The 20,713-nt window shown below is 49.2% G+C and overlaps 1 protein-coding gene across 4 annotated transcripts in view; it reads left to right on the top strand.

The window, feature by feature from the left end:
* The first annotated feature begins 3,957 nt into the window (after positions 1-3,957).
* Positions 3,958-20,713, top strand: part of STX8 (syntaxin 8) — a 104,983-nt gene continuing 88,227 nt past the window's right edge. For all 4 annotated transcript variants that reach the window (XR_011741749.1, XM_065852696.2, XM_071816255.1 and 1 more), the window contains exons 1-6: positions 3,958-4,013; positions 4,320-4,419; positions 8,319-8,413; positions 10,081-10,191; positions 19,179-19,303; positions 20,573-20,665. Coding sequence is in view for 3 of the 4 variants with exons in the window: in XM_065852696.2 (XP_065708768.1) it covers positions 3,997-4,013; positions 4,320-4,419; positions 8,319-8,413; positions 10,081-10,191; positions 19,179-19,303; positions 20,573-20,665 (541 nt within the window). In the remaining variant the exon portion in view is untranslated. The remainder of the gene's footprint in view (positions 4,014-4,319; positions 4,420-8,318; positions 8,414-10,080; positions 10,192-19,178; positions 19,304-20,572; positions 20,666-20,713) is intronic.

Consider the following 20,713-nt stretch of genomic DNA (forward strand, 5'->3'; position numbering starts at 1 on the left):
GTCCCCTCTGCCACTGTCACCTGCCCTGGCTTTTAAGGCAAGTGCCAGCCCGCCGGCACTGGAGGTTTATTTGGTGTAAATAGGGTGAGGGGTGGAGCAGCTTCCGTGCCTGCATTGCCCCTTCCTACCCCAATCCTGCGCCCAGGCTGGGCAGGGGGGTGTAAACACCCCGTGGGATGAGATAGACATCAAACCAGCAACATGACCAGTAAACTTAATCATTTATTTTTCCCAAGGATAACCTTCTTTATCCCACTCCGGGGTTCACTCCCTTCGCCAGCGTCACGGGGCAGGGAGGGAGCTGCCGCAATCACCTGTCCTTGAGCGCTGGAAACATCAACACGGCTGGTGGGTTTGCAACCGCTTCCCGCTGGATGGCCCCGGGGGAGTCGGAAAGAGAAGCACATGAGCAGCAAGTGCCAGGAACCGGGTGACAAGGGAGAGATTTGGGGCACGAGGACTCAGCGACACCCTTCAGCCACCCCGCGTGCCCGCAGGGACACTGTCTGGGGATGGGTTTTCCGGGGCTGTGCCGGGTGTGGTTGGGGCAGCTCTTCAGCACCTGCTGGGGAGAGCACTGGGGAAAATCGAGGCGATGCAGCCGTGCACCCTGCAGCACCCTGTGCATCCCACATACACAGTTGCTCAGCGAGAGCACAAAATGTGATCATTGCAGGCGCAGTTCTGGTGCTTCAGCGTTTCCAATCTGTCCTCCCTTTGAAATGGTTGCTATTGGTTGACTTCTACCTCAAAATGCTTTGCAGAATTACAAATGGTACGTTGTACTTACAGACAAAAGTGCTGAGTTGGAGGAAAAGCACCTTCCAACAGCTGAGAGATGCTGTCAGCAACATGGCGCTGATCTGCCGTGGTGGCCTGGAGAGCTCACAGTTCAGGCTGCACTAAAAGCAGGCATTTTTAGGGGCATCTTAAAATATTTGAAGATTTTCATTTCCTTAAAAAACGAGATTATTTTCTCGTGTGATAACAACAACAGCGGGTCCTTCCTGCCTTGCCTCCCCGCCTGGAGCTGCAGCACGTCCCCCAGCTCAGCGGGTGGCTCTACTGATGGGTGGTTTATTCTCTCTGCAGCCCAAACCTTTAGCCCAAGCTCTCCCAGAGCGGGTCCTGCTGCCTTTCCCCAGCACCTCGCCATCTGCCTTCTCCTCGTTCACTTTTCCAAGGACAGCAGGTGCCTCTCCCTGCCAGCCTGCAGTGGCTCCGAGTCCCGCAGCCCCCCCGTGCCTGCCTGTTGCCCGGCAGACGCTCCAAACCGAGATGGGAGATGGAGCTAAATTAGGGAGGGTGCCACATGAATCATCGCTTCATGTGTTTTAATGGTGAAAAAATTAGCTATGTAGAAGCGTACTGGTTCTGGACAAGCAGCACAGCTGAAGGCCATGAATGTTTCATGCTCATGCCTGTGAGAGCAGCCAGCCCGGTTCGGCTGTGCAAAGAGTGCTGGGAAGAAGAGCTGTCACCCCAGGGACGGAGCCCACACTGGAGGGGCTGCCCACAGGGCTCCCCAAGCTCCCCACGGTGCTTCCCCTCCTGCCCTGGACACTTGTGGCATGCGCGTCCTCCTCAGCTGTGGCTTCACCAACTGAGAGAGTTGCAGGGTTCAGCTGGAGAAGAGAAGGTCCGGGCAGACCTTATTGCACCTTTCAGTGCTTAAAAGGGGCTGATAAGGATGGGGACAGACTTTTGAGCAGGGCCTGTTGCGATAGGACAAGGGGTGATGGTTTTAAACTACAGGAGAGACATTCAGGCTGAACATGAGGAAGGAATTTGTTACACTGAGGGTGGTGAGAGCCTGGCCCAGGTTGGCCAGAGAGGTGGTGGATGAACCATCCCTGGAGACATCCCAGGCCAGGCTGGACGGGGCTCTGAGCAACCTGAGCTGGTGAAGATGTCCCTGTCATGGCAGGGGGGGCACTGGGGAGCTGGGAAGGGCCCTTCAACTCAAAATATTCTATGATCCACAGTCCCGAAAACATAATAGAATCATAGAATGTCCTGAGTTGAAAGGAACCCACAAGGATCATGGAGTTCAACTCATGCCCCTGCATATGACAACCCCAAAATTCACACCACGTGTCTGAGTGTGTTTCCCAAATGCTTCTTGAATATCGGCCTCAGACTCCCTGCAGCAGCCCTGTCCCATGGTGGGGGACACGTCCTTGCTCCCCCCAGCACATCCCCCAGCAGGACAGCAAATGTGCAATGAGGAGGCACCTGGGGGTGCTCAGCCCCCCGAACTCCCCCGGGGTGGCTCCCCATTGCATGCGGGCTCCTCCAGCTCCTTGCTCGAAGCCGCCCCAGCCCCAGCCAAGGGGCTTGGCTGCCGGGTGCGGGCGCTCACCAGGAGCACAACGGGCATTGCAGCCGCCCGTAAATATGCTGACGAGGATCCACTTGTTATTGTGGCACATGTGGTAGCAGCCCCATGTTACGAGGGCAATAAAACATTGCTATCAGTGCCTTGCTGCTGCTTTTTGGGCACCTGTACTGATGGTCGTATCTGCATTGATTTGCGTCACCAATTGCAAACAAAAAAAAGAGGAAAGGCTAAATCCTGGGCATGGGAAAGGCCCTTTGGGCCGGGATGGGGCAGAAGCGAGGGGCCTGTGCCCGCTGGCCAGTGACAGCAGAGCCTTTCGCAGCCAAAATATTGACAGTGTCAACATCCGCCAGCGTCACCGTCGCAGCCCTGCCCACTGCTGCTGGCAGGGGACAGTGGGGACAGGGATGAGGGGACAGGGATGAGGGGACAGGGATGATGGGGAACAGGGACAAAGGGGAGGCAGTGACTGTCATTTGGGGATGGCAGGGACAGGGGATGGGGCTGAGGAGGAGGGAAGTGGCAGCTGCTGCGAGGGACAGGATGGAGCTGGGGGAAAAAAGGCCCTGGGGGAGCTCTGGGGCTGGAGTGTCCCTGCCCAGGGGACAGTGTGACCCTGCCCCAGGGACAGTGTAACTGTGCGGAGGGGTTCAAACCCCCTCAAACATCAGGAGCTGCAGCCCTGGGTGGGAGGGGGAAAGGGGGAGCTGGGGCTGGGGCTTTGGTGGTGGAAAGGGGAAGGAGGAAAGAAGGAGTAAAGAGGGAGGGAGGGAGGAAGGGAAGAAGAGAGGCAGCACTGAGAAAAGCCCAGCAGGGCTATGTGAGCACCCGGGGCTCTGCTGGGGTGAGGTCCCCACTGTGCAGACACAACAGGAGGGCCAGGGCAGGGCTGGGGACAGCCATGGCTCTGCAGTGCCCACCTCTGTGGTGCTACAACATGCGCTCCTGCACCCATACACCTCTGCACCCTACACCTTGTACCTCTGCATCTTATACTTCCGCATCTTGTACTGCAAAACCAGGACCTCTGCACCCACACCCCTCTGCACTCTACACCCCGCACCTCTGCATTGTGCACCCCTGTACCCTGCACCCCCGCACTGTGTATCATACACCTCTGCACCGTGCACTGCTCCACCACACATCCTACACCTCTGAACTGTGCACCTTTGCACCCTGCATCCTCCACCTGTGCACCCATGGACCTCTGCACCGTGCATTGTGCACCTCTGCACCCTGCATCCTACACCTCCGAACCATGCACCTCTGCACCCTGCATCCTCCACCTCTGCACCGTGCACCATGCATCCTACAGCTCCGGACTGTGCATCGTTGCACCCTGCATGCTCCACCTGTGCACCTTGCATCGCACACCTCTGCATCCATGGACCTCTCTGCACCACGCACCTTTGCACCCACGACCCATGCATCCTACACGGGTGCATTGGGCACTTTCGCACCTATAGACCTCTGCACCACACACATCTGCACCTATGGACTTCTGCACTGCACACATCTGCACCTACGGACCTCTGCACCGCACACATCTGCACCCGCGCACCGCGCATCCCTCTGGGCACGGTGGGTTTGACCCTCGGTGGCCGCCGTCATCACGTGACCCGGGCCGGAAGCGCGCTCGGCGTTTCCGGGCGGCGATGGCTCCGGACCCCTGGTGAGCGCCGGACCGACTCCGGGCGGTTCCCCGGGCTGTTCCTCGGGCTGTGCTGCTCCCGCCGCCCGGCCCGGCCCTCCTCGGCTGCCCACGGGCTCTGCGAGCCGGGCCCGAGCCTCCCGGGGCGGTGCGGGAACGCGGGAACAGCGCTCGGCGGAGCCTCAGCCGTGCGGCGGGCCGGGGCTGACGGGGGAACGGGAGGGGACGTGGTTTCCCTGCAGAGCGGCTTTTCCCCAAAAAAGCTGCTTTTAGGTGAATTTAACCACGTAGCGATGCGCTGCCGGGCTGACCGCCGCCTCTCCGCAGGCTCCCGCTGCACGCCGCCGCCTGCCAGCTCGCCCAGGAGGTCGCGGAGAGAATCCAGGAGCGGAACCGCTGCCAGAGGAACGGGGAGAGCCCGGCCAAGGTACCGCCCGCCAGCAGCGCCGGCCTTCCGAACCGGCGGCTTTTGTCAGCTGGATTTTGGTTTTTATCAGTGTAAATGCTGCTTGAAGATTAAACGTGCGGGAGGCAGGGGCGTCCGGGGAGCTGCACGGCCGGCATTTCCCGCAGGGGAAGCGGCGCTGCCCGGGAGGGGGAACAGGGGCACCCCCTGCCCGGGGCCACGCTGTGACCAGGGCTCTCAGGTTAAAAGTTGCACTTAATGGCAGGAACTTCGTATGTATTAATATGTATTAGTACTGTGTCCACTTCTGGGCTCCCCAGTTGAAGAAGAACAAGGAATTACTGGACACAAAGATGCTAAGGGGTCTGGAGCATTTTTCTTCTGAGGAAAGGCTGAGAGAGCTGGGGCTGTTTAGCTGGAAAAGAGAAGCTGAGAGGGGTCTGATCAATGGGATCAATATCGCAGGGTGGGTGTCAGAGGATGGACCAGACTCTGTTCAGTGGTGCCCAGCGCCAGGGTGAGGGGCAACGGGCACAGACTGAAACACAGGAGGCTCCATCTGAACATGAGCAGAAACTTGTTTGCTGGGAGGTGCCAGAGCCTGGCCCAGGCTGCCCAGAGCGGGTGTGGAGTCTCCTTCTCTGAGACATTGAAACCCGCCTGGACCCACCTGTGTGATCTGCTCTGTGACCCTGCGTGAGCAGGGCTTGGACTGGGGATCTGCAGAGGTCCTTTCAGCCCACACCAGGCTGGGATCCTGTGATTCTATAGTATTAATACGATTATGTTCTTTAAAATTTCCATAAAGCAAACAAGAATATAATTTCTAAATTTATGGTAGCATTTTAGTGTGGTGAAAATAACCTTGGAGTTAATGGTAATGAATCTTTGACATGCGCGATGGTGCCGGTTTTACAGAGAGAGGAAAGGAGAAGCCGTGGGTGTGTTGGGCACGTGCCAGTGACTGCTCAGGGCTGTCGCTGCCAGGAACAGAACTGTTCTCAGAGATCCTGAATCTAAGAGATGTTGGGATGCCCGCCAGCTTCTGTGTGCTGCTTTTTGTGTAAATATTGAATAGATATTTTTCTTCCCCACCGCACTGGCTTGCTTTCGTTCTGCAGCGCCTGTAGATCAGATGAAATATGAATTCTGTGGCCTTTTTTAGCTACACTTCTAACAAAGCCTAAGACCAAAGTTAAATATGAATGAGAAGCAGAAGTTAGAGATTACCCAGCCACATTATGGTCTCCACCTTTTCATGCTTCCTGTTTAAAAAACTAAAATAAACAGATTCTCAGGAGGCTGCTTTGATCAGGAATAAAAGCCTCGTCCTTCCCTTCAAGCAGCGTAGGAGCCTCCTTAACCACGCACGCCCAGGTCATGCCAGTAACTTCTCACTCGAGTGAAGATGAAAATGTGTCCAAGGCCTTGAGTTTAGTGTTTTGTAATAATTTGCATAATTAAAAACACGCCAGATGATTTATTTTCTAGACTTTATGCCTCGTTACAGCATGGTTGGTGTGTGATGCGTGATCACTGTCTTTTCTTTGCTGATAGCTTTTAAAATCAAACGTCATTTTCGAAATGTTTCCTTTGAAGAAATGTTGAAGAAAACTGGGTTGGCTTTGTACAATAATCAGTGGCTTTTAATGAATGACTCAAATCTGGCATGAGTTGAAAAGTACTTTCAGAAGGACCAAATAAATGGGATTTGAGAGAAATATTTTCTCTAGCTGTAGAATGGAGTGTTTTGAGGTGGTGATTGAACTCCCTGCTCTCAGGATGATGAAGTATTAGAAACTGTACAGACACAGGCGGGAGAAGACTAATAAAAAGATTGCTGTTTAATCCATCTGTGTTTATAGAGGACAAAGTTCTCGATTTGCATCACTGCAATCATCACACATCACAGGATGTGTTCCAAAAAACCCCAACAACACGCTGTATTCGTGTTGTTTGAAGCTTTTCTTGTACCATAACTCTCCAGGTTGTGTTTTATGGAAACATTACACGGCTGACTTAGTTCTTCATAAAATCATTTGTTCCATGCCCTGTGTTTTCCAAGCACAGTTTCCCTTTAATCCATTAACAGCTAAAGATGAATATTTGGCAGCCTTTGATTCTACTATAAACAAGTTGCCAACAATGAGAGAGTTGTTTTCATAACAGAAATGCATATTGAGAAATCCACGGCTGAGCGGCCGTATATTCTGTGACTCCTGAAGGTTTTAACGGAGGAAAAAGGCTTTGTACAATATTTCCCTGGTGGGGAGAGTGTAAACAAGTTTTTATAGTATTTTGCCATTAGCATGGCAGAAAAACCCACCCCAACTTGCTGCTTATTGCTGAGCGAAAAACAGAGCATAACATTTAAAATGGAAAAAAACAAACTCTGACCTTGTAGGGAAAGATTTCAAGCCGGCACTTTTGAGCCCTGCTCTGTTGAGCTGATCTTACAACTTCCACTGCTTGCTTTTCTTTCTTCTTTATTTTTAATGTTTTTTTTTCTCCGATAGAAGGGAAATATTTCGTTACAGTACCGCGGTTTCTGGCCAGGGTAGCAGAGGGTGTCTGTGCGATAGATGATTTTCCTGGATGCGTGTATCTACCTTTAAGCTACTCCGCTGTCCTGGGCCCGTTCAGCGCAGCGCTCTGTGCCGAGATGTCGGTGCAGGAAACCTGCGTGTGAAATGCAAAGACCTTTTATTACCTGAGCGCAGAGCTGGAGGGTGCACAGCGTGGTTCAGCGTCCCTAAAAGCCTCATCCCGGCTTTGGGAATGTTCGGGTTTGGGTCTGCAGGTGGATTTTACGTTTCCCTGCTCGGCTCTCTTGGCTGGGCTGCATCTTTCTGTCCTTGTAGCGTTTGAGAGCAGGTCTTGCTGAGTCGAATTGAAACTTCTGGTGCTCTGAGGTGGTTTTTGGGACCTCCTGCTCTGTCCCTCTGCAGCTGAGCAGCACAGGGACTGCTCGGTGAGGGGTTGGAGTCTGGCTGCTGCCTCTGTGTCTTCAAGAACAAGAGTCAAAGCAAATATCCCTCCTCTGTTACTAGTTCATCACACGGAGCAGCCGAGGTTGCCAACCATTATAAGCCACGGCAGGGCTAATATCTTATAAACAAGAAGCACATGAAGTCTTAATTAGGATGACTTGCAGAGTTAATTGCAGTCACAGGGTTTTTTCCTAGTGTGTTCTACAGAACTGGAATGAAATAATGTTTAAGGAGGAAAAACCTAGAGGATAATGTCAGTGTAACTTGGGAAGGGGTGGGAGAGAGGAGCAGGAGGATTCCTGCAATCCTGCACTTGGAGCAGGGAAGAATGTGAACAACTCAGCTGCTCTTTTAGCAAGAACAGATGCATCTGAATTTTGGACAGGTCAGTTGTGAGGAAGGGTTGGGAGTCCCAGCTGCTGCTGGGAAGGACAGTGGAAATCTGAATTTCTTGGCAATCTGGAGTTTAAAGTCTGGAAGAGTTCAGTGCAGGGAATGTCTGAACCTGTAGCGAGCGTCCCTGCGGCCCTAGGAGCTGGGAGAGAAACCTGGTGGCAGAAGCAGCCGGCGCCTGTATTTGTGTTAAAGATCAGAGGAAAGAACTGGAAAACTGACTGGAAAATACTAAAATGTGCTGAAATGTTTTACCCATATAAAGGAGTGTGTTTATAAAGACTTGAAAGAAAGCTCTCTGAATTAAACAGCATTCATGCATTAGAATTGCGTTTGTGAAACTAGTTCTGTTTCTCTGGTTTTGTAAGAGCGCAGTTAACTGCATCGCTCCCTCTGCCTTGCTGAGACACGCTTTTGTGGTTTGGAATGGAACCCTGCACAGTGCTATAGCTGGAGTTAAATGTATTGTCACCTGTGTGTATTAAATTTAATGTAAATATAACTCAGACAAAAAAAGTTCTCTCTCTTCCCCTTCAGCTCAATGTGGTTCTCAGATCGTCGCTGCAGAACCTCAGGGAGAAGATCGATCAGCTGAAGGACTTGCTGCTTCGGGCTGTGTCAACACACCAGATGTATCTGTGTAAACAGCAACTCACCGACCTTCCTCTATTGTGGGAGAGGGTGGAAAATATGCTGTAATTGCTCTACCATGCACTTGGGGTTTTTCCCTCATTACATTGTTGGAAGACTGTGTCACTAGAACTTTGTCCGTGCTGCTGTTTGGTGTTTTCATTGCAGCCGGAGTGTAGAAGAGTCGGGAGCCTGGAAGTCTTGGGCGTGAGGCTGGATTTGGGTACGTTGGTGTCAGAGAGAAGCTTCACAAGACGGTCCGAGTGAGCTCGGAGCTGCCATGGTGCTGTCTGCCCTGTGCCGACGCTGCCAAGCGGCTGGTTTGGGAGCAAAGGGCGCTCGACTGCTGAAACCGGCCAGTGTGGGTATTGTGGCTCGGTCGCTGGCTGCAGCGCTGCTGGGGCCTGCGCAGAGGAAGGACGAGGCCTTGGGCAGCGATGGGGCGGCCCTGACTTGGACTGATTTCAGGAGCGATGGAACTTATAAAATGAAATTTAAAATCAAATTTTAAAAATGCCTTAGAAAGAAATCCCAGGTTTTCTTCTCGGAGCGTTACCCTGTGGCCTGGCTTGAATTTGCTGCTCTTTGCACATGCTGGGATAGTCAGGCGTAAGGAGATAAGTGTATCTGTGTCCCCGAAGCTGTCCAGCAGCAATCTTATTTAATGAATTAATGTTTAATTTCAAGTTTATTATAGCATGAATCCCTTCTAAGCACGGCCCCCCCGAGTGCTGTGGGTAAAACCCTCCTGTCTGCTGAGCACCTGAGAGCAGAGAAATGCCTCCGCTGTGGCAGAACAACACACAGATCAGTTCAGTAATTGTATGATCTACTCAACAGCACTTGGAAGCGAGTTAGTAATCCTTCAGAATGTCACTGTCACTGAGATTAATTAAAAAAGCAAACGCACGTCCCTGTCCAAGCCGCAGTGCTTCAGGGCATCTCGTCTTTCAGAGATCTTGCACGAGTTGTTGTGCTGCATCAGCGGCTGTCGGGCTGTTCTGCTGATGAATTGCGAATGGAAACAGATGCTCAAAGGAGATTTTTGGTTGTTTGCTGATCGCTTGGCCAGGAGCTGCTCACCTGGGTGTGTTACAAGTCTCCAGTGGAATAAGATGTGAGGTACCCTGCTGATTTTAAAAGCTCTTTTCTGCTTGGGCCTGCCCCGTTTATATTGTAACAGTATAAATTGGAGTTCTTTTAAGACTCATCCTTCCCTGAACTTAACCTGCAGTACTGCTATACGTTGTCAGTCTTACAGAAGAGACCAACTGCATAGGACATAGGAGTGATAAATGAAGAATTATGCTGGAGTTTGGAGAGGGAAGTGCCATTCTTAATACTTACACTAATTTGGCAGTAAATAACCTTCCAGTTCTCTTATTACTTTGGGATGGTGACCTGAAGATCACTCTGTGGTCATTTTTCCTTTGAGATACGTAAACTTCAGAAACATGGTTAGAATAACAGCAGATTGAATTCAGAAAAATGAAACCTTTCCTTCTCTTAGGTGTCACAGCCTTTTCTTGAGTTCACATAGTTGCTCTAGTTAATTTTGATGATCAGGAGGTCTGGTTTATTTTAAGAATGTATACCAGGTATTGTTTGATATAATAAAATCAAAGTTTTTCAGTGTTTTCAAGTCTGGTCCTTAACCAAGCGTCACCAGCACACAGCTGGAGGGGGACAGGCGGCAGAATTTGGTGGACGATCTTCTCACGAGACACAAACAACTTCAGGCGTCTTACAAGAATGAAGGCCCAGAACCAGACGTGATAAGGTATGGCATTGTCACCTCCAGTGAACCGCGTGATTTGTGCTTTGAATGTGTCTGAATATAATGTTAAACGCATCCACTGAACTCATTTACCTCTGCAGTAGCAAACTGTGATTCCATTTGCTTCAAAAACATGTGGTTTTGTGTTTTTTTTTTTTTTTAGTGACAGTATCATTTATGTGCACAAAGCTGGGGAGGACGTGGGGATGGGGAGTCGCTTGGAAGATGTAATTGCTGACTGTGATCTGGTGTGTCCTTTACAGATGGGAAACATAATTCCGGTTAATAGAAAGTCACGCTCTCCTTGTGCAGTTCTCATGTAGAAGTGGAAGCAGTTGTGTTTTCATCTCTAGCAGGTTCTCAGAATCCATCCTGTCTGAGCAGGAGGGAAGGCAGAGCCGTTTCTCAGAGTGTGGGATTATCAGCAGTGCATAACCTGGCTGTGGTGAGAGTCCCCAGGGCTGTGTCTGCAACACACAAGCCATGTTAGGCGTAGAGTTGGTGTATAACTGTATAAAAAGACATTTTTTACTGCAGGTGTTGCAGTCCTGCAAGCTCAGTGTGTGGTGGAATAAGGAAGGACGGGTTGTTTCTAGTACTTCGTTAATGACCTTTTGAATTTTATCCCTTTCCAGTTAGGCCAGCACCAGCTTTTGCCCATGGAATTCCCTTTGTATTTGCTCCCCTGGGCTGTGCTTCAGAGTTTTCGGAAGCTCTGGTTTCTGTGTGAAGGTGTGTCCTGCTGAGGAGCTCCTTGCAGCCGCTGTACATCCAGGAGCTTTTGTGTCTTGCTAAAATACCGAGTTCAAACTGCTTGCTGAGCAGCAGAATTGACATTCCTGGGAATTTGTTACACAGCTCTTTACCAATTCAAATAACACAACCCACCTGCCCTTTACTCCTTGTTCCTCCTGTGTCCCTGTATTTTCAGTGACATCCCCACTGGCTGGGTGTCCCAGGTCAGCCTGGAGCTCCACATGTGCTGCAGATGCTCCAAAGGCTCTGCTGCCGAGCCTCTGTCCCTTCTGCCTCCTTAGTTTTTTTGTAAAAGTTGATTTTTCTCCAAGACTCCATTTTCTTTCAATGTGTTTAAACTGCATAATGAATCAATTGCTAGAGGAGAAAAGAGGTAGCGATAAACAAACCTCTTTTCTAAGCTGGTAGCCAGGTTACCGACAACAAAATGAAGCTGCCGTTTCCTCCTCCCTTTGCAAGAAAATGGATAGTTGTGCCACACAGGGCTCTGGTGGGTGAGAACTGAAGTGGTGTGTGTTGAGGGACAAATTCGGAAGCATCCTCGAGATTTGCTGGGTGATACATTTGATCCCTATTAACCCTGAGCCAACATTCATGCAAAAAGAAAGAAAACCCCGCTATGAAAGAGCGTGACTTACGTGACTTACCTGAGTCCTGGCCCCGCCTGGGTCACCAAACACTGCTTGGTGTGAGACTTAGGATTGTGGCTAAATTCCAGCATGGATAATTGCATTTGCTCCTCCTCATTTTTCCTTTGCTAATTCAGGTAATGTGTCCTGCAAAGCGGTGCAGACGAGGAGCGGAGCTGCAGTCTCTCAGTTTGCAGAGCTTGCGATATTTCCACGGTCAATGAAATTACTCTCAAGTGTAGGCTGTAATGGGTAAAACTTTGGTTTAAAGCCTCATTTTTTTAAGAAAGCGAACACACATTCTCAGAAGTTTTATATTAATCATTCCCACTGTGCCAGGCCCCTGTTGTGGGGCTCTGCCGTGGTTTGTGCCATGGGTCGTGCAGGGACCGTGTGTGCTCAGGGCCGCACTGGGGCTGCTTGGGCTTCTGCAGGATGGACGCGCGGTAGAAATACACATTGTTGAAAATGAGCTCGTGCTTCAAGACGGTTTATAATGTGCTGTGTTCATGGGACCTTTTCTGTAGCAAATCCACAGTGTTGCGTTTTACACAGACAGGTGCAAGGTTACTTGTGGGAAGGGGAGTGTTGGAGTCCCCCTGAGGAATTTTCTCACCTTTTTGCAATGTGTCTGCCCTTGGAACAGAACAAAACATCCTGTACTTTTAACTCCTCGTGCTTTTGAAGAAATGAGCGGTTTTGCTGATGTTCTTAGAGAACCTGTCCGTTTTTAGCACTGTGCCCTTGAAAAAGGCAGAGACGGTTGTGAAGCTATTTTATAATAACAAAGTGGTACCAATGTGAGCGCCGTGTCCTGCCCTAACTGTTGAAAATAAGGTTATTTTTTTTATAGCGTGTTTGCTTTGTGTATCTCGAAGCAGGTAAAAGAGACACTCAAAGTTCAACTGATAATCTCCTGTATTCACGTGTATATTTGTGTTTTGTGAGGACCTGTTCAGGCCCATGGTGTAGAGGGTGGGTTTGTGTTTGGTACAGCCAGAGCACGTGGTTCACTTCATGATCTGCCGTCTTTGCGGAGCCAGGCGTTGTCAATGCGGCACCTGCTGTAGGAGCTAAAACTGCAGACTTGGTTGACTCCGTTAGTTGTTCTCGGTTTGGCACCCTTAGCACCCTGCAAATCCAATTCTGGTGCTGGATTTTACACCCATCGCCAAGTCAACCATAACCGGTGAGATAATAAGCAGGCAGAGCTCTGTGGGACCGGGGGGCGGGTGCTGAGCAGCACTCAGCCCCGGGCTGCCCTGGCCTGAAGGTGTTGAGGCAGATGGCAGGAAAATATCAAAACCCCACGATAATTTCAGGCTCTGTTAGAAATGCCCAGGGAAACCAGTATTTTCCTGCACAAGATAACATCAGATACAGTATTTATTTGCTAGTGTTGCAAGGCTTGAAGTTTTATAGTTGTCTTTTAACTTCTTTAATTAGGAGTGGATAAAACTATGCCAAATATTCTCTGCCTGGTGGACTCACAGCCCTTCCATGTTCTCCCTTGTAGGTCTTGTTTCCAGCGCTGTGGTCAGAGCTGCCTCCGGGGCCAGCAGCTTTTTGCCAGTAAGTCAAACGGAGGTTGGTGGGAAGGAGCTCGTCCCCTTCCTGCCCCACTGCTTGTGGGGACAAAAGCCGACAGGTTCCGGGGGGGTTACGGTGCTGTTTACAGCGCTAGGTTCTCTAAAATTGCCGCAGGCTCCTGTGTTGGGTTTCGGTAAGGTGGCAAAGGCCACTCTTCAGTGTGTCTGGAGGCAGCTTGTCCCACTGCATTAGAAAAATCGGCACATGTTGTTTGATGTGTTTCTAGCAGTGACGCTTTTCTCTGGTTTTGTATTGGTTTTCCGTATCTAATCCATTCCTGATGTGACAGCACACATTTTCAGAAGTCTTTTTCTTTCCAGCAGTCATTCCTTTCATTAACCTTCTTGCACCACTGATCACATATTTATTGTCCCCGTGGCCTATAACTGTGAAGGTTTTACTAGAATTAATCTTCGTTTATATTTGGTCACCATTCAGTGAGTTTTACATCCTTTGAAAACTGCTGTAAAGCTATTTCTGATTGCGAAGTACAGTGGCCCTAATGCTCTTAGTATTTATCCTAACTGACAACTTGGGCCAGACCACAGGGCAGGACACTCCTTTGCTTTGCTATAGCATTAGTTTACCTTCCGGCGTTGTCGGCCTTAATTAAGATGCAACTGGAATTTTCCAGGGGAAAGGTTGTGCTGTTGATGTGACTTCGCTTCAGCAGAATTGGTTAAATTCTCTTTAATTGGTTCTCAAGAAGTGATTTCAGTATCTTCTCTTTTCTCCTTGGAAAGAGATCTGCGTAGGTTATTCTAGCAGCGCCTTTAATGGGTGGAAATCCCCACAGATTGATGATATTTGAAAATGAGAAGTGAAAAAAACAACTAGAAATGTTGGCTTTCTGGAAATGACAATTTGTGAGTCTTTAAACGTTTGTGAAGGCAAAGGAATTGAGAATATTCCTCCTGCTGCCCGAGCGGGTGGTCAGTATGTAGAACTATATGTTGATCACCAGTTAAAAAATGAGTAGTGTGTGCGTTAGCATGCCTTTCTTGGTTTCTCTTTGAATTTCTCCAAAAGATAATAAACTTTTGATAGCTGTGGAATGCGAAACACCTCACGTAATAGCTACTTAAACTGAACTTTAGAAGAGTCCATATTTTCTATTTTAATGTGAGTTACCGTTTTTCTGCTTAAATCCTTTCCTGTCAGATGTAGGACATTCGGCTTTTACCCCAGGCAGGCATTTTGCGTAATGCCAAGTAGGCATGGAGTGCCTGCTGTTAATTGATAAACCATTAGGTGCTTAAATGCTTTTGTGAATCTGGCTGTTGTTTATGGAGGAGCAAATGCTCTTTGGTAAATAGGATTAAAAATAGTCATGTAGGTGCCTTTAAAGCTAAAAGCCAAGGGTTGCTGTGCCCACCCGGGTCTAAGGAAGGTTCTGATGAGACAGCGAAGTCTCCTGGTCAGGTCTGTGTTCAGGGACAGTTTACACTGCTCTTCCTTCAGAGCACACCAGAGGTTCCGTGAGGACCTCGCTGAAGTCAGGACCGTGCTTACGGGAAAACTTGTGTTCATAAGGAATAGCAAAGAATGGATATTTCAATACAACAAAGAAAAGTAAGTCTAGGCCTTGTGCCTCAGGTTGTGCCTGCACGCCCGTTATTAAAGCTTATCGCTCATTAACCTCAGGAAAAACTGCCAGTAGGAGGGCGGCTTTCAAGGCTGAGCTCTGTGCTTTATGTTTTGCCTCCTGAGTTTGCTCCAGACCAGCCCAGGTTTCCTGTGCAGGGTTGTTTCTGTCCCAGCGGTGTCGCGGGGTGAGCTGGGTCTGTACTGAGAGCAGACGTGGAGCTGAGACCCACTGAGGCTCGTGTTCCTCAGACGGACTTTGGCCATCATGCATAGAGTTCAGATCTGAGCTTTGAACTGCATCTTGTCCCCAGACCAGCCCCTGCGCGGCCCAGAGGGGGACATGTCACATCTGCGAGTTGCAGGCGATGGAGTTGTTGAGCATTTTGAGCACAGGACTAGTCTCACAGGAGTAGATTTGTCCCTCTGCCTTTTCTGTGGTTGTAATTACACAAGGTGCAGCTTCAGTGAGGGTGACAGAGCCTGGCCCAGGCTGCCCCGGGAGGCTGTGGAGTCTCCTTCTCTGCAGACATTCAAACCCGCCTGGACCCCTTCCTGTGGAACCTCAGCTGGGTGTTCCTGCTCCATGGGGGGATTGACCTGGATGAGCTTTCCAGGTCCCTTCAACCCCTCACATTCTGGGATTCTGTGATTCTTGCTATAAAGAATTCTTCTGTTTTATAGTTCTCTTGTTCCTGAGGAGTGCAAGTGTGTTGTAGAGGTGAGACTGTTTCAATGAGGGCTACATAAGCTGTTTTATCATATATTTCATGTTGTGCTGTGTCCAATATTGCATGGAGAGTAAGGCATGGTGTAGAAAGGTTCATCTCTGGCAGGAGTGTTTATTGCACTGTATATTTTGAGGTTTTGCATGGGAAGGTGAGACTGTGGTGAGATAAATATGTGTAAATGTTGTTACAAAGGCAACTGTCCCTGGTGACACTTAACCCGGCTGTAGGACTATGTAATGTGTGTAGTTTCTTACCACAGCCCCACCACGCAGACACTCAGTGTTTTGAGCGGACGTGTTGTTTGAAGGTGAGTGTGTCTGCAGCTGTGCAAACGCTTTTCCAGCGCGTTGCCGGCTTTGTTCACCTCCTCCGCGGGCACCCGTGCCAGCACAGCGTGGTTGGGAGCCACTGGGCGCGTGGTGTGGGCACAGACGCATCCATGCCTGTGTTGTGGGCAGGAACGAATGATCCCGGAGATGCCACAAGCCACCATGTCCCGCAGATCGTCTGTCCCGCACCCCAGCCGGCAGCTGGCTCGTGCAGCTTCCAGTCGCTGGAGCCGCTGGGACCAGTTCACCAAACGGCAGGAAAATGGTGTCAGGAGCAACGTGGCGTTTCCTTGAACGTGAGATGTGGTGCTCCCAGTTCTTGTGCTGCTGGAGGAAATCCTCCCGCGGGCTTCCCCTCGGGAACGGTTCTTGTGGGGATGTTTCCACCTGTGCGGGTACCTGGAGAGGATTTGCAAGTGCTTGTGCTCATGTGGCTCCTTGTGCGTTTTTTGGAAGGGGAGAGAGCTTTTGTTTGGTATGTTAAAATCATACTTGTTTTATTTACTAGCTTGGAGCTTCCTAAAAATACACTGCCTGCCGGCGTGAGCAATTCCACGGTAAGTGAGAGAATACCCTTGCTGCTTCGCCGCGGCCATGGAGTTGACCCGTGCAGCCAGGCCGAGGCACCCTGGGTGCTTCAGAGACCCCTGTGCCACCCTGTCGTTAAGGGAATGTTCAAGCCATCATCCAACCCCTTGTCATATGACCCAGGTTTTGTTTAAAATTCAGTCTTGCTGATCAGTCTTCTAAAGCCGTAAGCCTTGATGTGTGGCCTTGGTCTAAAGTAAGTGCTGGTTCACTAATCTAAGTTACTTGGGAAGATTTCTAAGAATTATCAGTGAAATAATGGCTTCTGGAAGATAAGCCCTCCCTTGTTAAGCAGTGACATAGCTCCCTGATTTTAAACCCCATCATCTTTTATACTTGGGTGCATTGCTAAGCCTCGTAATTAGTTAAATCTGCTCCTATAATCAAAAGCGATCCGCACACTCCACTGCTCTGTGACGGTTTCAAAGATTTACGTGATTAACTTGGCGGAGGCAGTGGGTGGCTAATTGGATAAGCTTTAATCTTCACACCACCAAAGCGCGACATGGCAAGATCAGAGGAAGTAGGAAGTTGTGCTGTGTTGTGTGGGAAGGTAGTTACCAAACATGTCAAAAAGATTATTGTAACGAGCGGACCGCTTGTCATGACCCAACCTACAAGAACAGGGCGGATTACTGGGGGGGGAGAGAGCGAGCGGTGTAAATTATTTCACATTTGCTTGTCTTGGCTGTTTTTTTTAACAGGCAGGAATAGTTGTGCTATTTTAGCAAGCAAAGAGCTTTATGTTCCGTTTGTCAGGTGTTGTTAGCCCTAGATTTTGTGTGCTAATTGAACTGCTGGACTGCGTGGACTCTAATGGAGCTTTGGAGGGCAGTGCTTCTCCGGCGCTTCGCTTTCTGAACCTGGAGCAGCTGCTGTGTGACTAGAAAATACCAAATAACCCCCAAAGCAATGAAGAAAGCTACATAACGTGTGAAACTCTGTTTCAGGTGTGTGTCTTTGTCTAATCAAGCCCAATTCCCTGGAGTTTTAATGTGGGCACAAGAGAGAGGAGCCCCCGTTCCTCTGCTCTGGGTTCTGCTCCAGCATCGGCCCGTGGGATTTACGATAAATGCTGCTTAGTCCTGTAGCAAATCTAAACAAAACCCACCCAAACAAAACCCTGAACACCAACCAAACAGAAAGAAAAAAAACAAAATAAAAACCAACCAACCAACCAAAACAAACCCAAAACCACCAGAAAACAAACCCTCGCCCCTCCCCCCCCCACCTCTTTATTTTTACTTTTTTTTAGAGTCTGACACATCTATTACCTTGAGATGAGGTTGAATGAACGTGTTAACATTTGGAGGGAGCAGCTGAGTGTTTTGGCACGTACCGTGCGTGCGGTGTGGCTGCGTGTGCCTGTTCTATGGATGGTTGTATGGATGGTTGTATGGATGGTTGTATGGATGATTGTATGGATGATTGTATGGATTATCGTTCAGCAGCAGTGGTTCAGCTCCTGGCCAGGAGGTGTCTCTCGTCCACCACAGTTCCTCAAGGAACTCCTCGCACCAATAGTGGATTTTGCTGGAGTGCCCCAGGGCCCTGAGGCTTCGGCTCCGCTGAGGCCTGTGCAGGATTAATTTATTTTGATACAGGGTTTTGACCACAAAGTGATTTTGAGCATATGCTCGTACCTTACAGCGTTGCAGTGTAGCTCACATAGAAGGGACCTGTGCTTAATAAAAAATAACTTTAAAAAATACACCAAAAAATCGTGTCTTAGTGTAACTAAAAATTTTGAGAATTTGAGCGACCCTAAAAATGTTCCCCATTCTTGTTTTTCTGGAAGCGCTTTGGGAAATAACAGGGAGAGAATAAACTATGGAGTTTTAGAAAAGCAGAAAGCAGAACCTCTCACTTGTGTGCTGTGATTGAGGAGCCGTGCGGGGGGGCTCTGACCCCACGTCCAGCTGCAGCTTCGGGCTCCGGCGGCTCCCGGGCTCTCTTATGTCGTTTTTCTTGTAGGAGAAACCAGTGAAGAGCTGAAAGGCGGAAACCAGCAACCCAGTGTTAAGAAGAATATTTAAGTGGCATTTCATTTTACTGCTGGAATTTATGTGCTCTGGACATGAAAAACTTGTTTTCCGTTGTAACAAGGGAAGTGTCTATAATGTGAACAACCTCAAGTCATAATTCTTTAAAACCTGTAACTTGCTTACGGTTCCATTTAAGAGCGTGTGTACCGGCCTCTTGTTCATGGTGATGCCAGACGAGGGAATGCAGGAGAGTGACTGTGCAACTCCATCTGCAGTTCTTGAAATGCAGGACTTTTCCCTTTTAGGCTCGATCAGGATTGCAGAAAACAAGTCACCTCAGCTGATTTGCATCTGTATTAACGTGTGGATCCTTTCCTGTTGGAAGCTTTCAGGCTGTACCTCAGTGGTTTTGTGAGTTTGTGTTTTGATCACGTAGCAAATACAGCAATAATATGTGTGTTCCCAGGGACCCTGGTTTTTGGTGGCAGTTTTGAATGCCGTGTGTTCTACGTGGAAACAATATGAATATTTTATACAATGCATGATATACATTTCACCACGGAGCTTAATTGTTCACTGCAAAATGAATTCTTTCCCTGCTTTAGCACTTCTAGGCAGTATTACGGAGCCTGTGAGTTGGATTTGTGACCGTTGGATTCTTTTTGGCTAATTTCTTTTCTGATCGCAGAGAATCACTTGGAGTGTAACAAATCCATACGTGTCCATCCGTCAGCTGGTCTTGCACGCACAGATTGTTTGAGTTTTGTGTTGAAAATTATTTAATGAAGTTATTTTCAGGTCTAGCCTAATGACCGGAGGGGCCAAACGAGGCGTCACCAACCCATGGCTTTTGGAAGAGTCTGAGGAGACCAGAGGGCTCGGCTTTGACGATCTCAGGCAGCAGCAGCGCAGGATCATAGAAGGTACAAGAGTCTGGTTTTTATAAGCATCGTTAGGAGTCTGGGAGGAGCCCTTATTAGAAAGTGCAGACAATAACCTGTGCTCAAGTTTTGTTGTCTGGAAACGTCAAACTTAATAGCTCCGGGTGGTTGTTTTCCGCATTTGCAGGAGCAGTCCTGTGCTCGCCATGTCCTTCCATGGAAACATCTTCTGAAATCAAGTTGTCAAAGGCGTTAGAGGGCGTCCCTGGGTTTGCCCGTATTTCTGGGTTTGGTTTGCACCGGAGATCCCATTGACTGCTCTGAGTGCTGGGGCACTAGGGGTGCTGCTGAATTGGAGCCAGGACGAGTTAAGTGACCTCAAAAGGGTCTTTAGGTTTTGCACCTCAGCATCCGTAAGACTGTGGAAACCTCAGAAAACCTCAGCCTGAGGACATCACGTAGTTAACGAGGTGATTTCTATGCAATTAAAGTATTGGGAATGATGGAATGAAAGCAGTCTGCACAGGAAACAGCGTTTCTGACCACAGTTCAGGAGAATGGCCGGAGCTCTGGTGGCCCAGGAGAATCCTCAGGCTGGGGCTTTTGCTGATGCTGTAGGTCGATGCTGGGGAGGGAACGGGGTTCTGTCCGTCCTGTCCCAGTTTTGCCCGCACACAGAAGTTCGCAGCCCAGCCTCCAGCATCTCGTCTTGTTCTGCTTCCTGACTTCTTTGTGCAACGAGGGTTGTGCGTTCTGGTTCAGGACCATGTGGTTCCTGCAGATGGGGATGGCAGAGCTGATATGGGTCTTAATAAAGGGGTGTCTGGAGCCTTGGGGAGCACATCGAACCTGAGCTGCCCCTGCTGTGCTCCCTCTGTCTCAGGCTCTTCCATGTGCTCCAGATCCTCTTGCAGCTTTAAAAAACTATTGGAATTCTTTGGTGTTTGCGTCACCTGTTTGTCTTTTATTCATGTTAAAAGTTTCTTGGAAAATTTAAAAAGGCTAATCAGGGATCTCTATGTGTGTGCCAGGAAATCGCCTGCGTTTATGATTGAGTAACAGCTGAATGTTGAATTCCTGGGACCCTTAGCTCAATGTCCCAGCCAGAGCAGACAAATTAATTACCCATCATTCACATTTGAAGAGTGCTGTTGCCATAAGGATTCATTTTCAGGTTGTCGATGTATTTCTCTCAATACATTTTAACTCTTTAAGCACAGAGTGGATCTTTTTCTTCACTTCTCTCTTATGGTACATACCTTGGTGTATCAGCAATGTTTTCATGTGATTTTATCTATTTTTCTGGTGCAGAGCAAGACGCTGGACTCGATGCTCTCTCTTCAATCATATCCCGGCAGAAGCAAATGGGGCAGGAAATTGGGAATGAGCTGGATGAACAGAATGGTAAGAATGAGACTCCTAGAGACCCGTTTTGCCTCGCTTTCATGTAAG

This window comes from Patagioenas fasciata, chromosome 18, assembly GCF_037038585.1.
Source record: "Patagioenas fasciata isolate bPatFas1 chromosome 18, bPatFas1.hap1, whole genome shotgun sequence".
NCBI classification, from domain to species: Eukaryota; Metazoa; Chordata; class Aves; order Columbiformes; family Columbidae; genus Patagioenas; species Patagioenas fasciata.